The sequence below is a fragment of the Hesperophylax consimilis genome, chromosome 22, assembly GCF_061612785.1.
Source record: "Hesperophylax consimilis isolate HC1 chromosome 22, BYU_Hcon_1.0, whole genome shotgun sequence".
In the NCBI taxonomy this organism is placed as follows: domain Eukaryota; kingdom Metazoa; phylum Arthropoda; class Insecta; order Trichoptera; family Limnephilidae; genus Hesperophylax; species Hesperophylax consimilis.
Window position 1 is genome coordinate 1,869,648 of NC_142857.1, and position 22,056 is coordinate 1,891,703.

At 34.1% G+C, this 22,056-nt stretch overlaps 1 protein-coding gene across 1 annotated transcript; it reads left to right on the forward strand.

Moving 5' to 3' along the window:
- Positions 1-1,729: 1,729 nt before the first annotated feature.
- Positions 1,730-18,472, forward strand: LOC149412607 (uncharacterized). The gene is made up of 2 exons (XM_089645377.1): positions 1,730-3,193; positions 18,467-18,472. Exons 1-2 carry the CDS (start codon positions 1,730-1,732, stop codon positions 18,470-18,472), a joined length of 1,470 nt encoding a protein of 489 aa, XP_089501503.1.
- Positions 18,473-22,056: the final 3,584 nt, after the last annotated feature.

Consider the following 22,056-nt stretch of genomic DNA (forward strand, 5'->3'; position numbering starts at 1 on the left):
AGAATAACAAATAATTATGAGCATATTGCCTGTAATGTTCATAAGAATTAAAAATAAATGCCGCCGACAGGAATCGAACCCGCACCTTCTGATTTTCGGTCAGGTGCTCTTGTAGCAGTTCAATCTTGCCTCGCTACAGAGATCCTAACACCTGTCAATACCTTGCACTGGTTGACGTGTTGCATGCTGTATTGCAACTTCGAGGGAGAGCTCGAGACTAGATTTGCGGGAGCACGAACGCCACCAACTGGAGTATTTTACGGGCAGCCAGCTGGGGACGTTGTGTCTACAGGAAGATACGAGCGAGCACTCGAGTCGACAAATTTTACGTGCAGCGATGAGGCCGTCAGCAAGTAGAATTTCTACCTTGGTCATCGTTTGCTCTGTTTATAAATTTAACAACGCTTAATGCGTAGTTTGGCGCCCTTCACACGATAATGCAGGTCAGATAATTCATGTCACCACACTATTGTCACTCTTCAATGTAAATATAAATTCCACCTGTGCGCTCAGTTCTTCGGACTGGCCGCTCACCCCTGAGATATAATTATAATGTTTAATAGAGTTCTCTTGTTCTATAAGTTGTAGGAATAAATGTAATTTTGGAAATTTTTTATCCCTTTTATTCTTACATACTTAGCAAATCCCCGATGTTGGTTCCTCTAGCCTTGTCAATGGCGGCCCACACGCGGCTGGTTTAGAGAATTATTTGAGGATGAACTCATTATTTGTAAGTATTTCAACAGTGGTTCAATCCTTTTCGTTTCACCACTAAGCTACGTCAGCTTATTCCCAAACCGCCAAATAATTCAATATGTACTTGTACATTCTTGTGAATTAAAGCGTCTTACTGTGAATTCAAGCGTCCGTCTTTCCTGTACACACTGACCCACTGATTCCTACCCATTCATCATTCCTTCTTCTTCCTCTCCTTCCTTTCCTTAAAAAAAAACCTCCACACAGCATCCCCAAAGATGACAAGATCCTGAGGGAAATACATTTTTTCTCACATTGTGTCTGCGCTAGTATAGATATTTTTGTTCATGTGCATTTGCGTTTCCACGCAAAAAATAATCCACTAATTTCTTAATTAATTCTATTTTCAGCTTGAAGTCCATTTCCATCAAGAAGTATGGAGCTTTTACTAAATCTAGATAAATTATACAGTGTATGCGGAAGTCGACGGAAACACTTACATGAGAATAATAAAGGCCGAAAAGATATATATAGGGTGGGACAGATGCCGGGTGTACAATAACATAAATATAATGAGATGCTTTAAGTGCAATGGATATAACCACAAGGCACTAGAATGCAAAAATCAAAAATCATGCTCTAAATGTGCAAAACAACATGACATAAAAGAATGCACAGATGATGGGGATATTCAGTGCATAAACTGCATAATAACAAATAAAAGATTGGGACTCAAACTTAATACAAATCACTCAGCTACAAGTAAGGAATGCCCAGTATATAAAAGAAAAGTTGAAATAGAAAGGAAAAAAATCGATTTTTTAGGCTGAAGGAACAGATCTTATACCTAAACATACAAAGCTTTATATCACACCATGAAGAGCACCAAATATTATTGGAGGAGAGAAAGCCACAAATGGTTATGTTAAGTAAAACTAAAAGTTCAGAAAAACTAAAAAAACACATCAGAATTAAAAAAATTTCGTGCCATACACATCCAAGTACATCTAAAGGAAAAACCCTACTCTCTTTTATGTACCTAAATGTCAGAAGCCTGAGAGGTAAACTAGATGACATCAAATGCTTACTGAAATCCACTAACTCGAACTTCAACATCATCCTCTTGTGTGAGACTTGGCTTAAAGAAGCGGACCTGAAGTACTTCAACTTAGAAGGATACAAACACGAAGCATCCTGCCGGCCGCAGGGAGCTGGACTTGGTGGCGGACTCTCTATTTTTCTACAAAATTCTTTAGAATACAATGTGATTGATAACACGTGCGACTCTGATAACAACTTTCTATGGATTCATGTAAGCAAGCTCAATCTTAAAATAGGATTAGTATATAAAAAACCAAATACTGTTTTCAAAGACTTCTTAGAGACACTTTCCTCTCAGCTAGAAACATATAAAAGAGGTATTATATTTGGAGACTTTAACATAAATCTACTTGACCCAACTAATACACACACTCGTAAATACACAAATACAATTAGTTTAAATAATTATATCATTTTGAACAAAATAAACAAAAAACACGCAACACGCATCACAGAAAATACAAACACAATCATTGATCATATACTCACCGACATAAAACTAGAATACTCATTAACGAACTGTGATAATTCAATATCCGACCACAATATTTTACTCCTTGATGTAATTCACACATATACTAAAAACACATCTATAAAGTCGTCCCGAAAATATACACATATTGATTTTGATAATCTAAAGAATGATATCATCCAAAATCCCTTTCATCTTAACATGAATGACGACTCGGTATTAAACTATGACAATCTTGTAAACTACCTCACAAATAAAATTAATTATAATAGCATCACTAAAATTAACACAAAAAACATAAATAACCCAGACTGGATAACCAAAGACCTTATAAAATTAATCAACAAAAGAAACAGATTACACCTGAAACTAAAAAAACAACCAAACAACACGTTATTGAAAACAGAATTCCTAGTAGTAAGAAATAATATTACTAAGAAAAAAAGAAACTTAAAACAAAAACACTACGGTGATCTTTTTAAAAAATGCGAAAATAACAGTAAAAAAACCTGGAAGTTAATAAACAACATCATACAGAACCAATCGAATACTTTTTGTAATAAATTAATCATTAACAACGAAACAGTCACAAACAACGTAGAGATATGCGACCACTTTAACAATTTCTTTTGTAACATTGGCTCCTCCTTAGCTAATAATATACACAACAAAATGACACACAATCTAGCCAATGAAATAACATTAGTGCATGATAGCATGGAATCACTATATCTTCAACCTACCACGGAATTAGAAATAAGTAAAATAATAAAATCCTTAAAACTAAATGCAAGCGCTGGTTATGATACACTCAAATGTAAAACAGTTCTAAGTCTCTCCACAGAATTGGTTCCTATTTTATCAAAGTTAATTAATCAGTGTCTTAAAGAGGGAACTTTTCCAGATAGTTGCAAAATTGCTAAGGTAATACCAATTCACAAAGGTGGGTCCAAAACGGATACCTCAAATTACAGACCCATTTCTATCTTACCAATCTTATCTAAAATCTTTGAACGTGTAATCTACGATAGATTAAACAACTTTCTATCAAAAAAATCATTCTTATATAAAAAACAATATGGCTTTAGGAAAAAATCAAACACACTTGCGGCAATAAATGACTTAATCAGTAAACTTAGAAGCAGCATTGATGGTGGAAATTATATTTTATCTATACTGTTCGGGCATAACGCAAAGAAATTATAATTATTTATTACCTACATCCTATTGTTCCCACCTTGCCATCGGGATATAGGGATTTGGTCCCCGGCGCTCGCTAGTACAATTTCTACCATCTACCGATACGCGTCTCGGGTCACATTTCAATGGACATTTCTTTCGTGGTCGATATCTAGTGACGGAAATAGATTAATACTGTGTGAGTTTGGTGCTTTCACGGAAGCTGTAAGGAGATACCAGTACAAGGTAGGACTTTCCTTTAATTCTGGTGGCATCCTCAAATTTCCTATTCCCGTTCCCGTATATCGATCAATTTGCACCCGACAAGACGCTAAAGTTTTTCAAGAGCTATCGAAACATTGGTCTTCAGCCGGATAAGATTAGTTTAATGCGTAGGAATTGTATTCAAATAGTAAATGGTTCAATAATCGTACGATTAAAAGATTATTTCAAGTAGTTATTATTTCTTACCGCGCGCCGCGGTTGTATTTCATAGGTGGGTAGTAATTTCAGTACATATTTCAAAATGGACAAGAATGAATCTAAGATTGGTTCTTTAAAGTTAAAAAGGCAAAGATTATTTGGGCGTATACAAGCCGCATATGATCTTATTAAAGATTTAAGTATAAGTTCAAAGTTATGTCAATTTAAGGCTAGAATGGAAAAAATCGAGTCGACATATGAGGAATTTCAAAACATACAATGCGAACTGTCGGACCTGGTTTCACTTCCCGAATTTGAGTCAAAAAATGATATTTTGGAAGTTTCCCGTGTTTTTGATGAATTGTACTTCGAGGTCACGTCGGCGCGTGACACTCTCGAGGCGAATAAGAATGGTCATAATGACTCATCAGGCGAGGAATTGCAGCGCCCGGGTCGAAGTTTTCTGGCACCAGAAATAAAAATACCATCGTTCAGTGGCCACATTAGAGATTGGCCTCCGTTTTTTAATTTATTTAGGAGTCTCGTTCACGAAAATATAGTTCTCACTAATATTGAAAAATTTCACTACCTACTAAGTTCTTTGAAGGGCACAGCATTATCCCTGGTTAAAACAATTCCAATAATACGAGAAAACTATGAATTAGCCTGGGAAACATTATTAAATCAATTTTCGGAGTCGAGAGCATTATTTATACACTATGCAAACTCTATTTTAAATTGCGATTTCACTAGCAATGTGGAGATATTAAATGGTTTACGTGAAAATCTTTCCGGTCTATACGAACTAAAACGACACAAATTATTCGAGGAATTTATTTGCCATTTTGTTTTACAAAAAATAAATTTGAATACGCGGCGATCCTTTGAATCTAGGATTGATAAGGATGAAATTCCGAATGTCGAAAAATTAATTGATTTCTTGGCAACGCAAAACCGCGTAAATATGCTTTCAGATTTAAAAGAAAATCGTAAGTCTAAACGGGTTCTATTTGTTAAAAATGATTACACGAAGAAAATTATTTGCAATCATTGCAAAGCCGATCACCACATTACAAAATGTAAAATATTTCTTGGATTACAAGTAGACAGTAGGAGGGACTTCGTCAAAAGAGAAAGATTATGTTTCAATTGTTTAAATCCACATCTAATTAAAAATTGCCGATCTAAATTTCGATGTAGAAGTTGTAACAAGTCACACAATACCCTTTTACATAGTGACGAAAGGTCACCTTCACCGAACCGCGATTCTGAAAACGAAAACTCAGCAAACTGTAATGCTGCGTACACAGTGACAAAACGCTCTATTTTACCTACCGCGCTGGCAGAATTCCTTGACATTTCAGGACGCAGAAAACGCGCCAGGATATTAATTGACTCGGGCAGTGAAATTTCGTTCATGTCTGAAAAATTATATAATGCTTTGGGATTAAAATCGAAGAAATGGTTAGGTACTGTCACTGGGGTCAATAATGCAATAGTCAACAATGTGCAAGGTTTAGTTACTTGTAAAATATATCCCATTCAGAATCACTCTTTTGTGTCAGGACAAGCGATAGTTATTTCAAATATTACGTCCAAGCTTCCGCCCGTTAATATGCATGAACCGTTTGAAGAATTCAAACAGTTGAAGCTGGCGGATCCAGATTTTCAATTTCCAGGCGATATCGACTTCTTAGTGGGAACTGACTTGATATCAAAAATATGGAGACCAGGATGTATTTCAAGCCGTAAATGTAATTTGCTGGCCGTGAATACAATATTCGGATACGTAGTCATGGGTTCATGTGTAGCACAAATGAAAGATGACACACAGGTTTTTGTGACGTCAGCTTTAACTGCAGTCGAAAACAACGACTTAAATTACGCGGTAAGACGTTTCTGGGAAGTCGAAGAGATTTCTAACGAAATTATTCACAATAAAGATGATAGTGAATGCGAAAAGATATTTAAGGCAACGGTTAAACGGGATATTTGTGGCAGATATGTAGTAGCGCTACCTTTTAAAAATAAATCGGAAGTAAATTTAGGAAGTACATATGATATCGCTCTTAAGAGATTATATAATTTGGAAAAACGTTTGTCGTTAAATCCAACCTTAGCGGAACATTATCGTAAATATATGAAGGATTTTATAGAGCAAGGCTTCATGTCAAGAGTTACCCAATCGACTGAGATACGGAATACCAATTACATTCCCCATCATCCGGTCGTGAAAAAATTTAGTAATGATATTAAAATTCGAGTGGTTTTTGACGCTTCCTGTAAATCAGACCGACAAATTTCTTTAAACGATTGTTTATATTCAGGTCCCAAATTACAAAATGAGATAGGACAAATTTTATTAAAGTTTCGTATATACCCGGTAGTATTTACTACGGATATTCAAAAAATGTTTTTGCAAATTCGAATAAGAGAAGAAGACACTAGCTATCAAAGGATTCTTTGGCGTTTTTCTCCTTTGCAGCCGGTAGGGCAATACACACTTAGCACAGTCACGTTTGGTGTGACTTCTTCGCCCTATTTGGCAATCAGAACTTTACATCAGCTAGTGCAGGATGAGGGTGCACAATTCCCAAAAGCTTCCAAGGCACTGTTGTCGGATACATACGTAGACGATATTGTTACTGGTGATTGGGAGCCAGACAGCGCCTTTCAGCTTCAGAGGGAGCTGAAAGAACTACTTGCGAAAGGAGGCTTTCAATTAAGAAAATGGATGAGTAATTCGCTGCCGGTATTAAAGGACATCCCGAGTGAACATCGGATACACTCAAGTGGTCAGGTTGTATTTAATGATGAAACATCTGGTTCGTTAAAAATTTTAGGCTTAATTTGGGATCCAGAAAAGGATACCTTTTCATACTCCGTGGAAGAAAAGTTAACGGTATTTTCAAAGCGTGCAATACTAAGCTGTGTTGCTCGCATATTCGATCCTATTGGATTAATAACCCCTGTGGTTTTCAAAGTAAAATGCCTTTTGCAAGAAATATGGAAAATCAAGATAGGTTGGGATGACTCGCTCCCTGAAAATATTATCATTTTGTGGCAAAATTTCTTAAATGGATTACCATCGTTACGTTTTTTACAAATACCTAGACATTGCAATACAATTAAACAGTCAAACTGTATTTTAGTAGGATTTTCAGATGCTAGTGAGTTGGGTTATGCTGCTTGTGTATATTTGGTTACGAAGGAAGCACACCCTAAAGTGACATTACTTACTAGTAAATCTAAAGTTGCGCCACTGAAGACATTGTCAATACCGCGCCTTGAGCTCCTGGGAGCTCATCTGCTTTCGAAACTGATAAAAATGACGAAATCGTCGATTGAAACTCTTATACCAATTACAGATATAATATTATTTTCGGATTCTACAATTGTTTTATCATGGATTAAGGCACCTCCTCATACCTTAAAAACATTTGTCGCGAACCGCGTAATTAAAATACTCGATCAAGTCGAGGACGCAAGGTGGTATCACGTTGTTTCAAAGGAGAATTTAGCAGATTTAGCTTCTCGCGGTTTATATCCGCCTCAAATAATAGATAATGAATTATGGTTTCAAGGCCCTCCGTGGCTAGTTCAGTCGTTACAGAAGTGGCCGTTAGCTTTACCGGAAACATTAAGGGTTGAACAATTGCCAGAGGTAAAGTCTCACGTCTCAACGGTTTATGAGCCGCATGACTATTTTAAGGGCCTAGGATTTTTCCGGTTTTCATCGTGGACACGTCTCGTGAACGTGGTTGCGTGGTCCCTCAGATTCATAAACAATGCTAGGCAACAGAGCAAGAGCGGTTGTAAGCGTGGAATTCTAACCTGCTCAGAAATAAACCACGCGACTATGGTCTTGTTAAAATGCGATCAGCAGTTTCATTTTCCTGCTGAATTCCGAAAGCTCAAAGGAGATGGGGTGACCACAGTGGCTTTTCAAAAATTAAATGTTTTCACAACGAGAATTTACTTCGCGTTGGCGGGCGGCTCTGCAATTCTCGTTTAAATTACAATACTAAGTTTCCAATAATCCTTGCGAAGAATAGTAAAATAGCTGAGCTTCTTATATTATATTACCATAATATATATTTGCATGCCGGATCACGAACCTTGCAGTTCCTGATTCAGCAAAATTACTGGATTATATTTGCCCGCAATAAAATAAAGAATTTAGTCTCAAAATGTGTGAGATGCGCACGATTGCGAGCCTTACCAACAACTCCTCTCATGGCCAGCCTGCCAGAAGCTCGTGTCACACCGAGTCGCGTATTCAGTTGTGTAGGGGTGGATTTAGCGGGCCCATATAGCATAAAGGAAGGAAAACGCAGAGGGGCTAAAACATACAAGGCTTACTTTGCGATTTTTGTTTGCATGTCAACGAAGGCGATACATCTCGAGGTACTCTCGGATCTTTCGTCTGAGGCCTTTATCGCTACACTTAATAGATTCGTTTCAAGACGGGGTATCTGTCAAGCCATTTATTCTGATTGTGGTACAAATTTCGTTGGGGCTAAACGCCATTTGATTGGAGCACAAAAATTCTTAAATAAATGTCGTGATGATGAACTTATAATGCGCACATGTTCGGAAAGGGGAATAGTATGGAATTTTAATCCTCCTTCCAGTCCCCACTTCGGGGGACTATGGGAAGGTAACATAAGAGTGGTAAAGAATCATTTAAAGAGGGTATTAGGAGATAGTTCGTTAACGTACGAGGAGTTTACTACTATTTTAACCAAGATTGAGGCCATACTAAACTCGCGACCGCTGTGTTCCTTATCATCAGACCCTGAAGACATTCAAGCTCTCACTCCAGGTCATTTCTTAATAGGTGAACCGCTAATTTCAATTCCCGAATATAATTATTCCGAGGTTAAGACCAACCGACTCAATCGCTGGGAACACTTGCAGAAAATCACGCAACATTTTTGGCAGCGCTGGAATACCGAGTACTTACAAGAGTTACAAAATCGCGTTAAATGGTACAAGGCTACACGTAACCTCCAGGTAAATGACCTGGTAGTCATTAGGGATACCAGGAGTCCTCCTTTAAAATGGCCGCTCGGCAGGATAAAGGAGGTGAAACCAGGTTCGGACGGGGTCGTTAGAGTAGCCTCAGTTCAAACCAACGACGGGGTATATCTACGGCCTGTGACAAAGCTTTGCCTTTTACCCATAGACTAAATAGTAACGTTCGTATATACTTTTTTTTTTGTATTTTGCACGTGTATTTTTAGTTTCGCGTGCATCTAGTTTGTAAGTAATAGACTAACTGTTAGGATTAAGTTTCTTTTCATATACCTACTGTTTTCATGTAGCTTATTTGTTTTTTTTTTTTTTTTTTTTCGGGTTCGACCAGTTTCGATGGGTATTGAAAAATTGTTAATTTTGGCGGGCGGTATATGTTCGGGCATAACGCAAAGAAATTATAATTATTTATTATCTACATCCTATTGTTCCCACCTTGCCATCGGGATATAGGGATTTGGTCCCCGGCGCTCGCTAGTACAATTTCTACCATCTACCGATACGCGTCTCGGGTCACATTTCAATGGACATTTCTTTCGTGGTCGATATCTAGTGACGGAAATAGATTAATACTGTGTGAGTTTGGTGCTATCACGGAAGCTGTAAGGAGATACCAGTACAAGGTAGGACTTTCCTTTAATTCTGGTGGCATCCTCAAATTTCCTATTCCCGTTCCCGTATATCGATCAATTTGCACCCGACAAGACGCTAAAGTTTTTCAAGAGCTATCGAAACATATACTAATTGACCTTCAAAAAGCCTTCGATACAGTAAGCCATGACATACTTCTCAAGAAACTCGAGAAAATTGGTGTAGTTGGTCCTGCTCTTAATCTTTTCAAATCATATCTTAGCAACAGAAAGCAATTCGTTAGCATCAATAATCAAAATAGCAACCACCTACCAATAAACTACGGAGTTCCGCAAGGATCCATATTAGGACCACTTCTGTTCCAAATTTATATTAATGATATCTCCCAATTAGATTTAAACGGTGATATTTTTTTATATGCAGATGATACTGCAATTTTCTACTGGGGTAAAGATTTAAACATCTTACTAAAAAATGCACAGAGTGACTTAGACAAAATTAACAGTTGGCTCCAATCAAATATATTAACAATGAATGTTAAAAAAACAGGATACATGATTTTAAGCTCAACTCGTAAAATAATTCCTCCTCATGTACCCTTAAAAATTGAAAATAACAATCTGCAAATCCTGATACAGGAGAAATATCTTGGACTGTGCATTGATAAACACCTAACTTTTAAACAGCATATTCAAGATATTAAAGATAAAATCACCCCCTTAATTAGCGTATTCAGCCGGATATCATTTCTGTTACCAAATAAAATTAAAAAAGGTCTATATTATAGCCTCGTACACTCACATTTAAACTACTTGGTTGAAATCTGGGGAAATACGTGTGAAACATATATAAACGAACTACAGGTAACACAAAACAAAGTAATCAAAAAACTATTTCACTTCAAACCTAGAACATCAACAAAAAAATTATATATAGAAACAAAACTATTAAAATTAAGAAAATTATATGAATATAATACATGTCTCCTTATTTACAAAATAAATAATAAACTCATACATACAAATACAGAACTCATTAAAACGTCCCAAGTACACACACACTTTACACGGCAACACAATAAAATACATTTAAACACGATACATACTCATTATGGCAAGCAATCCATTGGTTACGAGGGAAGCAACATATATAATTGCCTCCCAGACGAAATTAAAAATGAAAAAAGTATAGGTATATTTAAAAAAAAATTGCTCAGTTTCATGCTCAATCAACAAAACAATGAAAGTGAATAATATCGGTGTGTAATATATTTATATTTATGTGTAATATATATTTTATTTCTAGTTAAATAAGTGAAAATGTAATTTTCTTTTATCTAGAATAAAAATATTTAAAAAAAAATAAAAAAATCAATGAATGTTTCTTTTAAATAGGAGGAATTTTGAAATGACATTGTTTTCGAATTGCAATCTCACAAGTTACCGTGTTAAAGTGTAGGATTTTGAGAACACTAAATTTCGTGTTGAAACACACGTTTTGAAGACTGTTTAGATTATATTTAATAAAAATGCTTAATTTTTTAACATTACGATACCATTTTAGCGTATTATATTTATTCCAATGATCGTCCTCAACCCTGAGTAGTATGAGCGATCTCCTCGGGGTATTCTCAACCCCGTGGTCCCTAAAGAAGGAAGACCAGAGGGTCCCTAAATTAGACAATTCGACGTTTAGCCGAAGGATGTTGCCACATTGGGGGCAATTTAGAATTAAATTGTTCAAATTATGTTGATAAAAAATTTAATAAAATTACCCCCGAAGGTTTATCGACTGTCGGAATAATATCGATGGTTTCCTGTCTATGAAAAGGGGAAAACGCTTTTGTTATTATGTATTTTGTTTTTAAATATTAGTTTTTTATTGGAAAATAATCAAAATATTTTCATTACCTCCACAACAAAATTTACCAGGTTTTCAAAATGTTGTATTATTTCATTTACTTAACTGTAGGAAGGTAACTACATAATTGAAAACTGAATACAACCTACGCCAATTATCATAAATTCTACTTTAGCACAGTGAAATCGAGAACTTTACAATGTCGGATCGATAGATGTAACTGCTGATGATTTTATACCAATTTCTCGAGCACTGTTGATAGACAGATGTATATAAGGCAATAAATCAAAATTCGATATGCGCTGGCAACACTGGCGGATCTCTAGAAGTATCGTCATTCCTAAACGTCAGACGGTTAATTAAAAGTTAAAAATACTAATATATTGAAATATTGGTTATTATATTAAATATACCTAAAAAGGGAGATAATTAAGATAATAGAAATCTCACAACAAACAATGAGATTTCTCATTGTTCTTTTTTTGTTATTTTTGGTTGTGATACACAAAATAATTGTATGTTATTTTTAAGTTTAAAACTACTATAATGTAATAATATTATTTTTCTTACTTTGTACTCTATTATATGTTTATTTATAAAAGGCAGTATAGCCGTTTATGTATTTAAAATAAAAATAAAAATAAAAAATAATTAGTTCATGAGGTCTTTAGTCATAACTAACAACTTTTGTTTCTTCAAGTTGGAACGGAATCAATTGATCGCGTCGTAGATTAATTAATTAATTAACAATATCTTTCAGTTCTTAGAGTTTTGTTAGTTCACCCATTTTGTTCATCCAAACAGTTGTGCCTATTGACAGCGTATCCAACACATTGGAGGCAGCACTAAAAGTAGCGGCTTTTGTCAACCGCCTGTTGGAATCATATTTTGTTCGTGCTCGCAAATATCGCTAACTGACCATGGATGACGATTTTGTCAACATCGTATTGACATAGGGTTTTATCGGTCGTTCGTGCTGCACCTTATATTTGTAGACATTATCAGTAGGTACCTTCGATCTATCTACAACGAACATACAAGAGTTCAACTACCCAAATCCGGTGGTACTGTTATATTCCAATAGTTAGGGAGTATTAAGGCACTGAAAAAAATAGAAATTCAAGATTGAAATGAATATTCAGTATGAATATCTTGTCACAAACCATACCATGGTTGACTTTCTGAAATGTCATGGACTCATAAGTAACTCTTGTGTTATTAATTTAATTTGTTTCATATTTCGTCTTGGTTTATCTAATATTTGTTTGTATCATTTCTAAGGTGCCCGGATAACTAATCAAAATGAAAATTCAACACACCTTTGAAAAGTGACATTAAGTCATGAAAAGTGATGAAACAAATGCTAGGTTAAATAGATTAAGTTTGTTGGTTAGTTTTTTTCATCGCTTTTATTTATTTTATACCACTTTTTAAAGGTGTTTTGAATTGTCATTGTGCTGAGTTATCATGGAACCCCTTTCTAACTAATTGGTTTTATTTTTGATACATATACTTAATACACATGTAAAACATGATAAAATATAAATGTTTTCCCGAAATTAAATAACTAAATGACTTAATATAGGATTACCGCTGGTTAGAATCATTAGAATCATTCCATCATTCTCATAAACGACAAGTTTAGTGGAACGTAGGTAAAAATGAAACAATCGGCGGTAGACGAAGAAAACTTACCGATATAAAATACTGTTAATTTATTAAAAAGCTGGTCAAATTCTTTGTTTTCAACAAATTGACAGCATTCTTAATAAAGTATCAGTTAAATGCGAATGTTTTATAGGACGGCGGAACACATGTTCATACAAATACTGATATTGTCGTATTCCGTCATGATATTTATTAGGAAAGAAAATGCGTTCTTCATATATTCTGAATGACTAATATTTTATTACAAAAAACCAAGTCCCAACTGATCCAAGCTGTCTGGAGCTAGTTAGACTATGGCATCCCTTATTGGGATAATTTGTGAGTCTGAAGGTAGTGAGGAGGGAAAGGAGACAGGAAGAGGAAGGTGGGAAAGTACCTGGTAATTCAGATCTGGTCTGAAGCCATTTTAAGCAACGTTTCAATTCTGAATGGTGATCTTACACCAGGGCGATACTGAGAGTATCTTCCACTCAGGTCTCTAGTCGAGAGCCTTACCTACCCCTCGACAACGGAGGGCATCAAATTTTCAAATGGTCCTGGATTCCCTTACCATACCGTTTACTATAATAATTTGCGACCACAGGAGGGTAAAAAGCAGTCAACAAGCTCAGGTAATCCAGGTAAATCCGCACGTGGAAGTTTTGACGTCACGAGGTGTCACAACGGTGTCATGTGACCGGCACGTGACCGCCCCCGCCTCAGAAGGTAATAACACCTCCCGTCACAGCGCGGCAGGAAGAAGAGGAAATTGCCTCTCCGAAACGTACCATTAAATAATGCGCTAGTGTAATCGCAGGTAAACCTCGCCTGTTATTATATTGGGAACATTTAGCATACAACAATATAACGCGGTGAATTAGAACAGACCAGAAAGGTACTTCATCCGCCTTATGTACGTAATAGATTCTCGCGCACCGGTTCGTTGTCTCCGTAAAACAGTCGCACACCAATATATTACAGAGATTACAAAGTTAGAACATATATTAAGGTAGCAGGTAACATATCCTAAGCAGAAATCAATCACTTCAAAAGCTCAGTTCTGAATTAATCATCGTTCTGTGTGCTTTAAATGATTGTATAAATTTATAAGGTAAGTAGTAGTAGGTAAATCAAAAAATCATTTTATTTTCTTTAATTTATAATTAATTAAATATTTTTTTGAAATATATAATTTTTTGTTTAAATTTTTCGACGTCTATCTAATTTGCTAACCAAACAAAATACAGGTGAATAAAATTGACAATATTTATTTTTGAAATTATTATTTTTTATTATAGTGACTATTTAAACAATTTACATACAAAATATGATATTAAAAATATGTAGATATAGTAAGTTGTATTTTTTAGACCTGTGCTGAGGCGGACTAAAGTTATTTATTTCTGTTTTATTAGTTTTCTATGTCGTTTTTAATTTGTTCATAGTTTTTTCATTAATCTCTTTCAGACAGATTTTCATTCTTGATTTGTAATCATTCAAATTTTCTATTCGCTTTACACCAAGGGAAAGGATATTGTGGAGTTTCATCGCAAAATAAATATAATTTCTTTGTCCGAATGTGGTTTTATGACATGGAATATTTTTATGTCATTGAGATTTGACCATGTTTAATGAATACGCGGTATGGTAGAGGATTCAGTATTTTTTAATAGTTTCAATAGTATATTTTTGTTGTACATTTGTTGCGTCAAAACTATTGAAACTATTTATATTACCTGAGGCATTTATATTACGAATAATTAGATGAGATTCTTAATAAATTAGCAATACCCATTTTAATCCGTTATCAAAGAAAATTGGCAATGTTAGTTTTAAACGACAAATTTGTTCGTAGCTTCAAAAATCCTACGATTACAATATACAGTATTTTTCACGGATCTCCGCTCGTTTAAAATAAATTGAATATCTAAAAAAATGTATGGGAATATTTTTTGTTGTTGTTGGAAACCAAATGGAAATATTCTACTCATTTTATTGAACTTTTATTTGCTACCTCAAAGAATGTAACGATTGAAGAAATAAGTAAGCATGTTTTTGGTTCAGCAAAGGCCATCCTGGTTAAGTTCATATCATCGACGTGGGCCATCGAAACAGTAGGGAATAATTTTCTAATTTTATATTTTGGTTCACCCTCGTTCGAAACGCCATTAACTTTTTTTTGGTTTTGAAATTGATACTCGCTGGAATTAGTTTTTGGATTTTAATAACAAAATTATTGGCGCAGTGCTGCCATTACCTACACTAGAAAATTGCCACTCAAAAATGATGGGACAACATTTCTAGGAGTTTGGGAAGCTACTTAAAGGTAGCAGCACTTATTTTAATACCTACCGTAAGTTACACTAAAATAATCGTGACGCTATGTGTAACACACACGTAAGTCATAAAAAAATGAGTTTCTTTTTAAATAATTACCCCCTATCACGCTTATTAATAAGAAACCGCTACACAACCGTTAAACGGTGTTTTTGTAACACATTGTACAAAGACTGCAAAATTTTTTATCGAATTATTACTAATCAAAAATGTCTCGCGACATTGCATTTTTACATTGCAACTGGCCCATGCGCAGACTGGCGCATTTTCACAGCAATACGAGTAATATGACAGCGAAGACGGCTGTGTTTTGTGCGATTTAAAACACATTGTCAATAATTTATATTCTAATGATAATATTTTATATTTTGATTTATACAATTCAATGTATTAACTATTATTTGTGTTATTTTCTGTCAGTTTCAATCCATTAATAATGTAATTTTGTTATTCAATTGATAAACAAGGTCATTTATCAATTGAATAAAATTTTAGCCACGTATATATTATATACGGTTTAAAATTAATTAATCTATCTATACATCTATCTATATCTATAGCATTACTTCGCTACAAAATACAACTATACACAGAATATAAATTTATGAAAATAACTAGGTACCACTTGAATGGCCACAATGTAATTTATAACTTTTGTGTATAATTTTTGTGTTCCTGTACGGTACATAAAAATTACTTTATATGATTTTATTCTTAAAAATAGTAAGTAAATTTTATTTAATTAATATGTGTTATTACGCATCTATCTACCTTCTATATCAATAAAAAAACGTAAATGTTCGTTTGTTCAAAATCATAAATCTCTCAAAGCTCTTCACCGATTGCTCTGAAATTTTGACACAAAGTTGCATTCGAATACGCGTGCGTTTTTATAATGTAGATGTCACCTGTGGAATGTAAAAGCATGTTTTTTTTAAACAGCATAATCTGTTGCAAAAACATGCATTTTTGAAAAAAAAAAAAAAAACAGCGCCATCTGTTGGACGTAAACGCAACATGCGCTATTGTTTTTTCCATCTGCACAGACAGACTGAGTTTATAATATTAGTGGACTTGCGGCACGTTCCAAAGCGTTAGATATTATAAGTATCACCTAGGTAAGACCACCATTCATATGTAGAATAAAATGGCTTTACCTGTGTTTTTGGTGATCAGACCTGAAAAGCCAGGTACCTTCCAACCCTCCTCCTCCCCATCTCTTTCCCCTCTCCACGCCTGTTAGCCTCACAACACACCCAGTTGGGGATGACATAGTCTCACTGTCTCCGATTAGCATGGAGCAGTTGGGATTCTTATGCGGTATTCACATGAAAAAATAATCTTTCGCGCAAAATTTGACATCTGCCAATGAATATTAAATATTAATCGCTAGCGTTACGGAGCAGTATTACAATATGCTCCATTCACAGGGGCGTGCAATCCACATAGGTATACATACATACCGTCTGCCATTAACGTATAAATAATATTAAAAGAAATCAATCAAATCTTGGGACCGTTCATCATATTAAAAAAAACACATTATCTTTATTCGACACAAATATTTTTTTAAAGATGTCTGTGCGATTCTCATTCAAGTTTATGTTAGTAACAAAAAATGCAGTGCATTTTGGTATAAATCACAAATGTAGCAATCAGTTCCATCTGTTGGTACCCTTGTTAATTAGTATAACTTTACTAACGAAATTTTATCATATTATGTCGATTTTCTTGCAATTGTATGTAATCCAGTAATTGGCTTGTAAAATGCATAAATGAAGCGGTTATTTGGATATTTGATATGGCTTAGATAATCCAGCCAACATTCGTTAACGTTATCAGCCTTCTGTAAGAAACAGCACCGACAAAATCTTCAATGAACTTAACATCGTGTCAATTCAACAACTATATTCTTGAACAATACTCCTTTATACTCATAAATACAAAACACAAGAAGTAACAACTAACACGTGTATTATATACACTAACATTTGGGCATAAAAGCTTCATATACTATGGTACTAAACTCTACAACAAAATCGCACTCGCATTCAAAATTCACAATAACAATATTATAACATTTAAATCTCAAATAAAAAGGTGGATACAAAAATAGGGAAATAAGAAATAGATAATATACTGACACCAAATACAGACTGAAACCAACAAACCTAAGTAATTATCAACGATTTGGTTATAAAAGATATAAAATAGTATAAAACGAAAATGCAAGACATATAAGCAACGCAAAAAAGGTTCTAAGCTGTTAATTTAATGAACACCTCCCTAATAGAAAATAACTCATGTTTGGGGAGGGAGTGTCGTTTTAAGTTTTTACATTAATTCATTTTGGGAATACTACCATACCTATAAACTTTGAAATTATGAACATATGTGTACATAATAACAGATGTCTATAAGCTAGATATTGCAAAAATATATATATATATATATATTACAGAAAATGCATATACCTATATTTTAAATTCACGTGTATATGTGTAACACTGATTTTTTTACAATATTAAACCAAACAACCAAATTAGTCCGAGTAAAAGTGTATTTTGATTTTATTTAAAAAAATGTAATTTTTATCTGCCTGTATTTCTTTAGTGAGTTTGTTAAAACATTTAATGGCTGAGTACCTATGTGTAATGGTGTTGTGCCGTTGTTGTATTGAGTTTAGGGATATTATTTTTCCCTTGGTTCTCGATCTGGTGCTCAATGACTCTATTATTAGTTAATTTTTTTTGATTTGAATGAATGCATTTTTGATAGATTCTGTTTAATTTTAAAACTTTTAATGCTTGGAGTAATTCACGAATCGATTAATCTGACCGTTTTTTTATAATTATTTTAATGAGTCATCTTTGGACCACTTCCAGCGGGGCTAAGTTAGTTCTTTACGCTCTTCTCCAGCTGATTATTCCCTATTGGACAATTGATTGGGCAAGCACATAGTAAACCTTCTATAGCATTGGTTTTTGAAGGATATTTCTCAATTTAAGGAAAATTTATAAAAGTTTACGCATTCTTTTAATAGTGTATTCAATATGTAATGTCCATTTAATGTGTTGATGTATTACTATGCCCAAATAATTAATGAAATTCTTTTGTTGTCAGTATTGAGCATTTTGGTGAGTTGCAATTGTCAGAATAATTTTTACAAGAGTTATGAATAACGATTTTCGAATTTATTATTGAAAGGTTTTTGTCCGTTAGTGTAAATTTTAGGTAGTAAGTTTTGTCCGAGTTAAAGGATAAGTAATTGTCATCTAACCATTGTTTTAACCTGTTCATTTCTACATTTGCGCTTCGATATGCTTCTTCCCAATTTTTTTTGTATATTTATAATTACTTTATATTATCTTTACTACGAAATTTGAATAACGTGTAAATGGAGATCCCAGTGAGGATGTCATTATATATATTTGTGACAAAAAGGAAAATAATACAACACTATTATTATTTCTTTGCGAAAACTTGTCAGATCTGTGGTAACTTTTTAAATATTGATTAATTCGTTATTCTTCCTACTGCTTACCCTAATTAAAAACTCTGTGCACTTTACTGCCCCTTCGTGGCCTTGCGGCACGACCAACGCGAAAACGTTTGCTTATACCACCTTCATGCATAATGCAATGAGAAGAACCGACTTGCAGCGGTGTAACGTGTAACGCAAATTAGATAAACGCTTTAAGAGAGTGCGAAATGATTCCGCGAGGTGATTATGATTACCCTCTGGACGTGAATTTTCTTGAATTATCACCACGAGTTTTGCATAATAGAGTCTAGCATCAGTTGCTACCTGCTGGTAATTATGTGCTCCTGGGATTCTTGGCAGGAATGAGGGAAAGTTATGATCGGTTTGGTTAGGCTACATCAAGCAGGGTGGTACATTTAAGGATATCGTCTGCAAACGTAAGTTTTTCCGGATAATTCGGATTGAATTTAATTTAAATTATAAGTTTTTATTTATTCATTGAATTAGGATGTGAGAGAACTTTGACTATGCACTGTCCATCAATTTGAAGGGTTTCCGTTTGAGGACAGTCAAGTTGACACGCCCGTTCTGTTGAAAAGTGATGCTTGCCTATTTCCTGATAAAATATTAGTCATTCAGAATATATCGAGAACACGTGTCCATTATGTAAAAAAATATCATGACGGAATGAGACGATATCAGCATGTTAATATCAATTTATTTATTTAGTGATAATATATTACAAAATAATAACAATACTATTTATAATATGTTATACAACATTGAAGTCAACATTAATTAATTCTAACAAAATCAAATATTTTTAAGACAAGGGTCCTGGGTTCGAGTCCCAGATGTGACCGTTTCCTTTTCTGATTTTTCTGTTTCAGATTTGCGTTTAAGAATCACTAATATTGTCTTCAATATTTAAATATTATAATTTGAGGTTTTACTCAATAAGTTATTCCGAAAAATAAAAAATATTTTTACATTAAAAAACGAATTTAAAAGAGAATTCAATGAACAGTTTACATGGATTTTAAAACAGACTAGACAGACTTAACACAGTTAAATGGAAAATATTTCATTAAAAGAAAATGATATATTATATATTTATATATTTCATTTAATTTTACGGCTGTGTCTATCTGTAATGTACCGGTCTTTTCTTCTGATTGTTTCTGCTTCATGCGATCACGTTTTTAATATTCCTCCCCTGGATTGTAATTTGGGAACATTTTCTAAATAGGTATCTCAAATTCAAGCACATTTCAGTTTGCTATATTTTGTGTCACGATTTAAGATAAATCAATTGGGCAAGTCAATGCCAATGGCAACCATAGTGAAAAAAAAAAATTAACAATTTTTTTTTCTTTTTTTTCAACTCTTAAGGCACTAGTCGTCCTACAAAAATGTAGGACGTTTGTCCATAAAAAAAACTACACGTGTTTACACAAGAAAATTTAAAAAACACACACTTTTTCCACATTTATAAATTTTGTTAACAGCTAACGTCAAACACAACCGTTCTGTAGAAATTTCAATGTTATAATCAGGATCAGTATTTGTATGAACACGTGTTCCACCGTCCATAAATCATTCGCGTTTAACTGATACTTTAAGGAACCCTGTCAAATCATTCGATAAAGGCCTGGAGTCCCATTTTTAACAGGAAAACGAATAATTTGACCAGATTTTAAATAAATTAACCGTAGTTTTTATAATTATGTTTTCTCCGTGTATTATTATTATCCCATTTTTATTTATATGGGATACATTGACTTTTAAAAAGTCTAAATGAATATTCAGAAAAAACCTTTTCTTTTTAACTTATTTTGAAAGTTATACCCATCCCATTGAAGAAGAACTAGCTAAAATTGAATGCAATACAAAACGGTGTGGCTAGGTTGAGTTGTGTTAGATTGCATGATATTTATTAATATCATGAAAACTGCAGACTATTATGTTGTACTTTAATAGGCTAGCTTAGGGCATGGTAGTAAGCAATACATTTTACACAGAAGAGCGATTCCATCAAGTCCAAGAAGTCAGTCAAGTTTGTCGTAGGTGCAAGGGATCAACAGCTTAAATCCCTCTAAGCAGGCTCCATTGAAATATCTTTAAAACGGACTTTTGCATGTACTTTAGAGATGGTCATCAATACTTTAAACACCTTCCTTTACACTCAATGTTTATCCTTTTAACAGCTTTTAAATCCGTCACTTAAACTGAAAATGTCCAATCCTATCCTTTTACCTTGTCTTCTTGGCTATTACTAGTAAATAGATCAAATTACTTTCAACTAGTAAAAAATGTCGCAGATAGCCCCTGTTATTTAAAATGATAATAATATCACGTCCAAGGCAAAAGATAATAGATACCCTATACCCTAATTATTACAAGTTTATCCGCACGCCATCTTTATCTACAATTAATCCTTATCTTATCTCAAACCAAACCTTGTGATATTATACCCTGCATTTACCTTACGACGGACACGGAATAAAGATAATTTATACCTTTATCGGTAGCGACAAGCTGCAGGTCGCCTTTATCAAGAGATTTAAGGCTTTTTATCGAATTTGCCCCAAAGGCTGAATATGTTTAAGTCTCGGACATCGACTGGGGACTGAATTCACAGTGGACAGGCGTTTTATTATATCCGAACAATAAACAGAAGCAAGTTTAATGGATATAAACACTAAGCAGTCACGCAAGCTCTTTTTTTCAACACAATTTTTTTTTTTCTTACCATTAAAATGTACTCGCTGCGACGGAAACTACGTTATGAATGTAACAGTTTTTGCTTTCATATTACCTTTATTTCTTGAGCAGGTCCGCAAGTGATGCCAAATTTATATTGACGTTTAAATTTTTCCACAGCTTGACACGTTTATCTTTGCAAAAACCATACTGAGGAAAGAAAACAACGAAAGTATGAGGTTTGAGATATGAATACAACAGTTCCAACTGTCTCTCAAATATTTAAGCACGCTCATAATTCGCAGCATTCTTAAGTTCAGTTCTGTAGTTTGAAGTCCAAAATATAAGTTCACCAAACAAGGATCTCATCAGTTCAAATGATACCGAGAACGGGTTGTTTCACAGAATTTGAACAATTTCAAAGTTGATTTTCAAGATCTGTGAAAGTTCTATTAAAGTTCTGTTATTTTATCATTATTGCCAGTAGTTTCACAAAACTGAAATAATAACTTTAATAAGTAGATGA

What these genes read in the sequence shown, in the direction of transcription:
- LOC149412607 (XM_089645377.1), top strand. Translation starts at nt 1,730, where the DNA reads ATGTACCTAAATGTCAGAAGCCTGAGAGGTAAACTAGATGACATCAAA.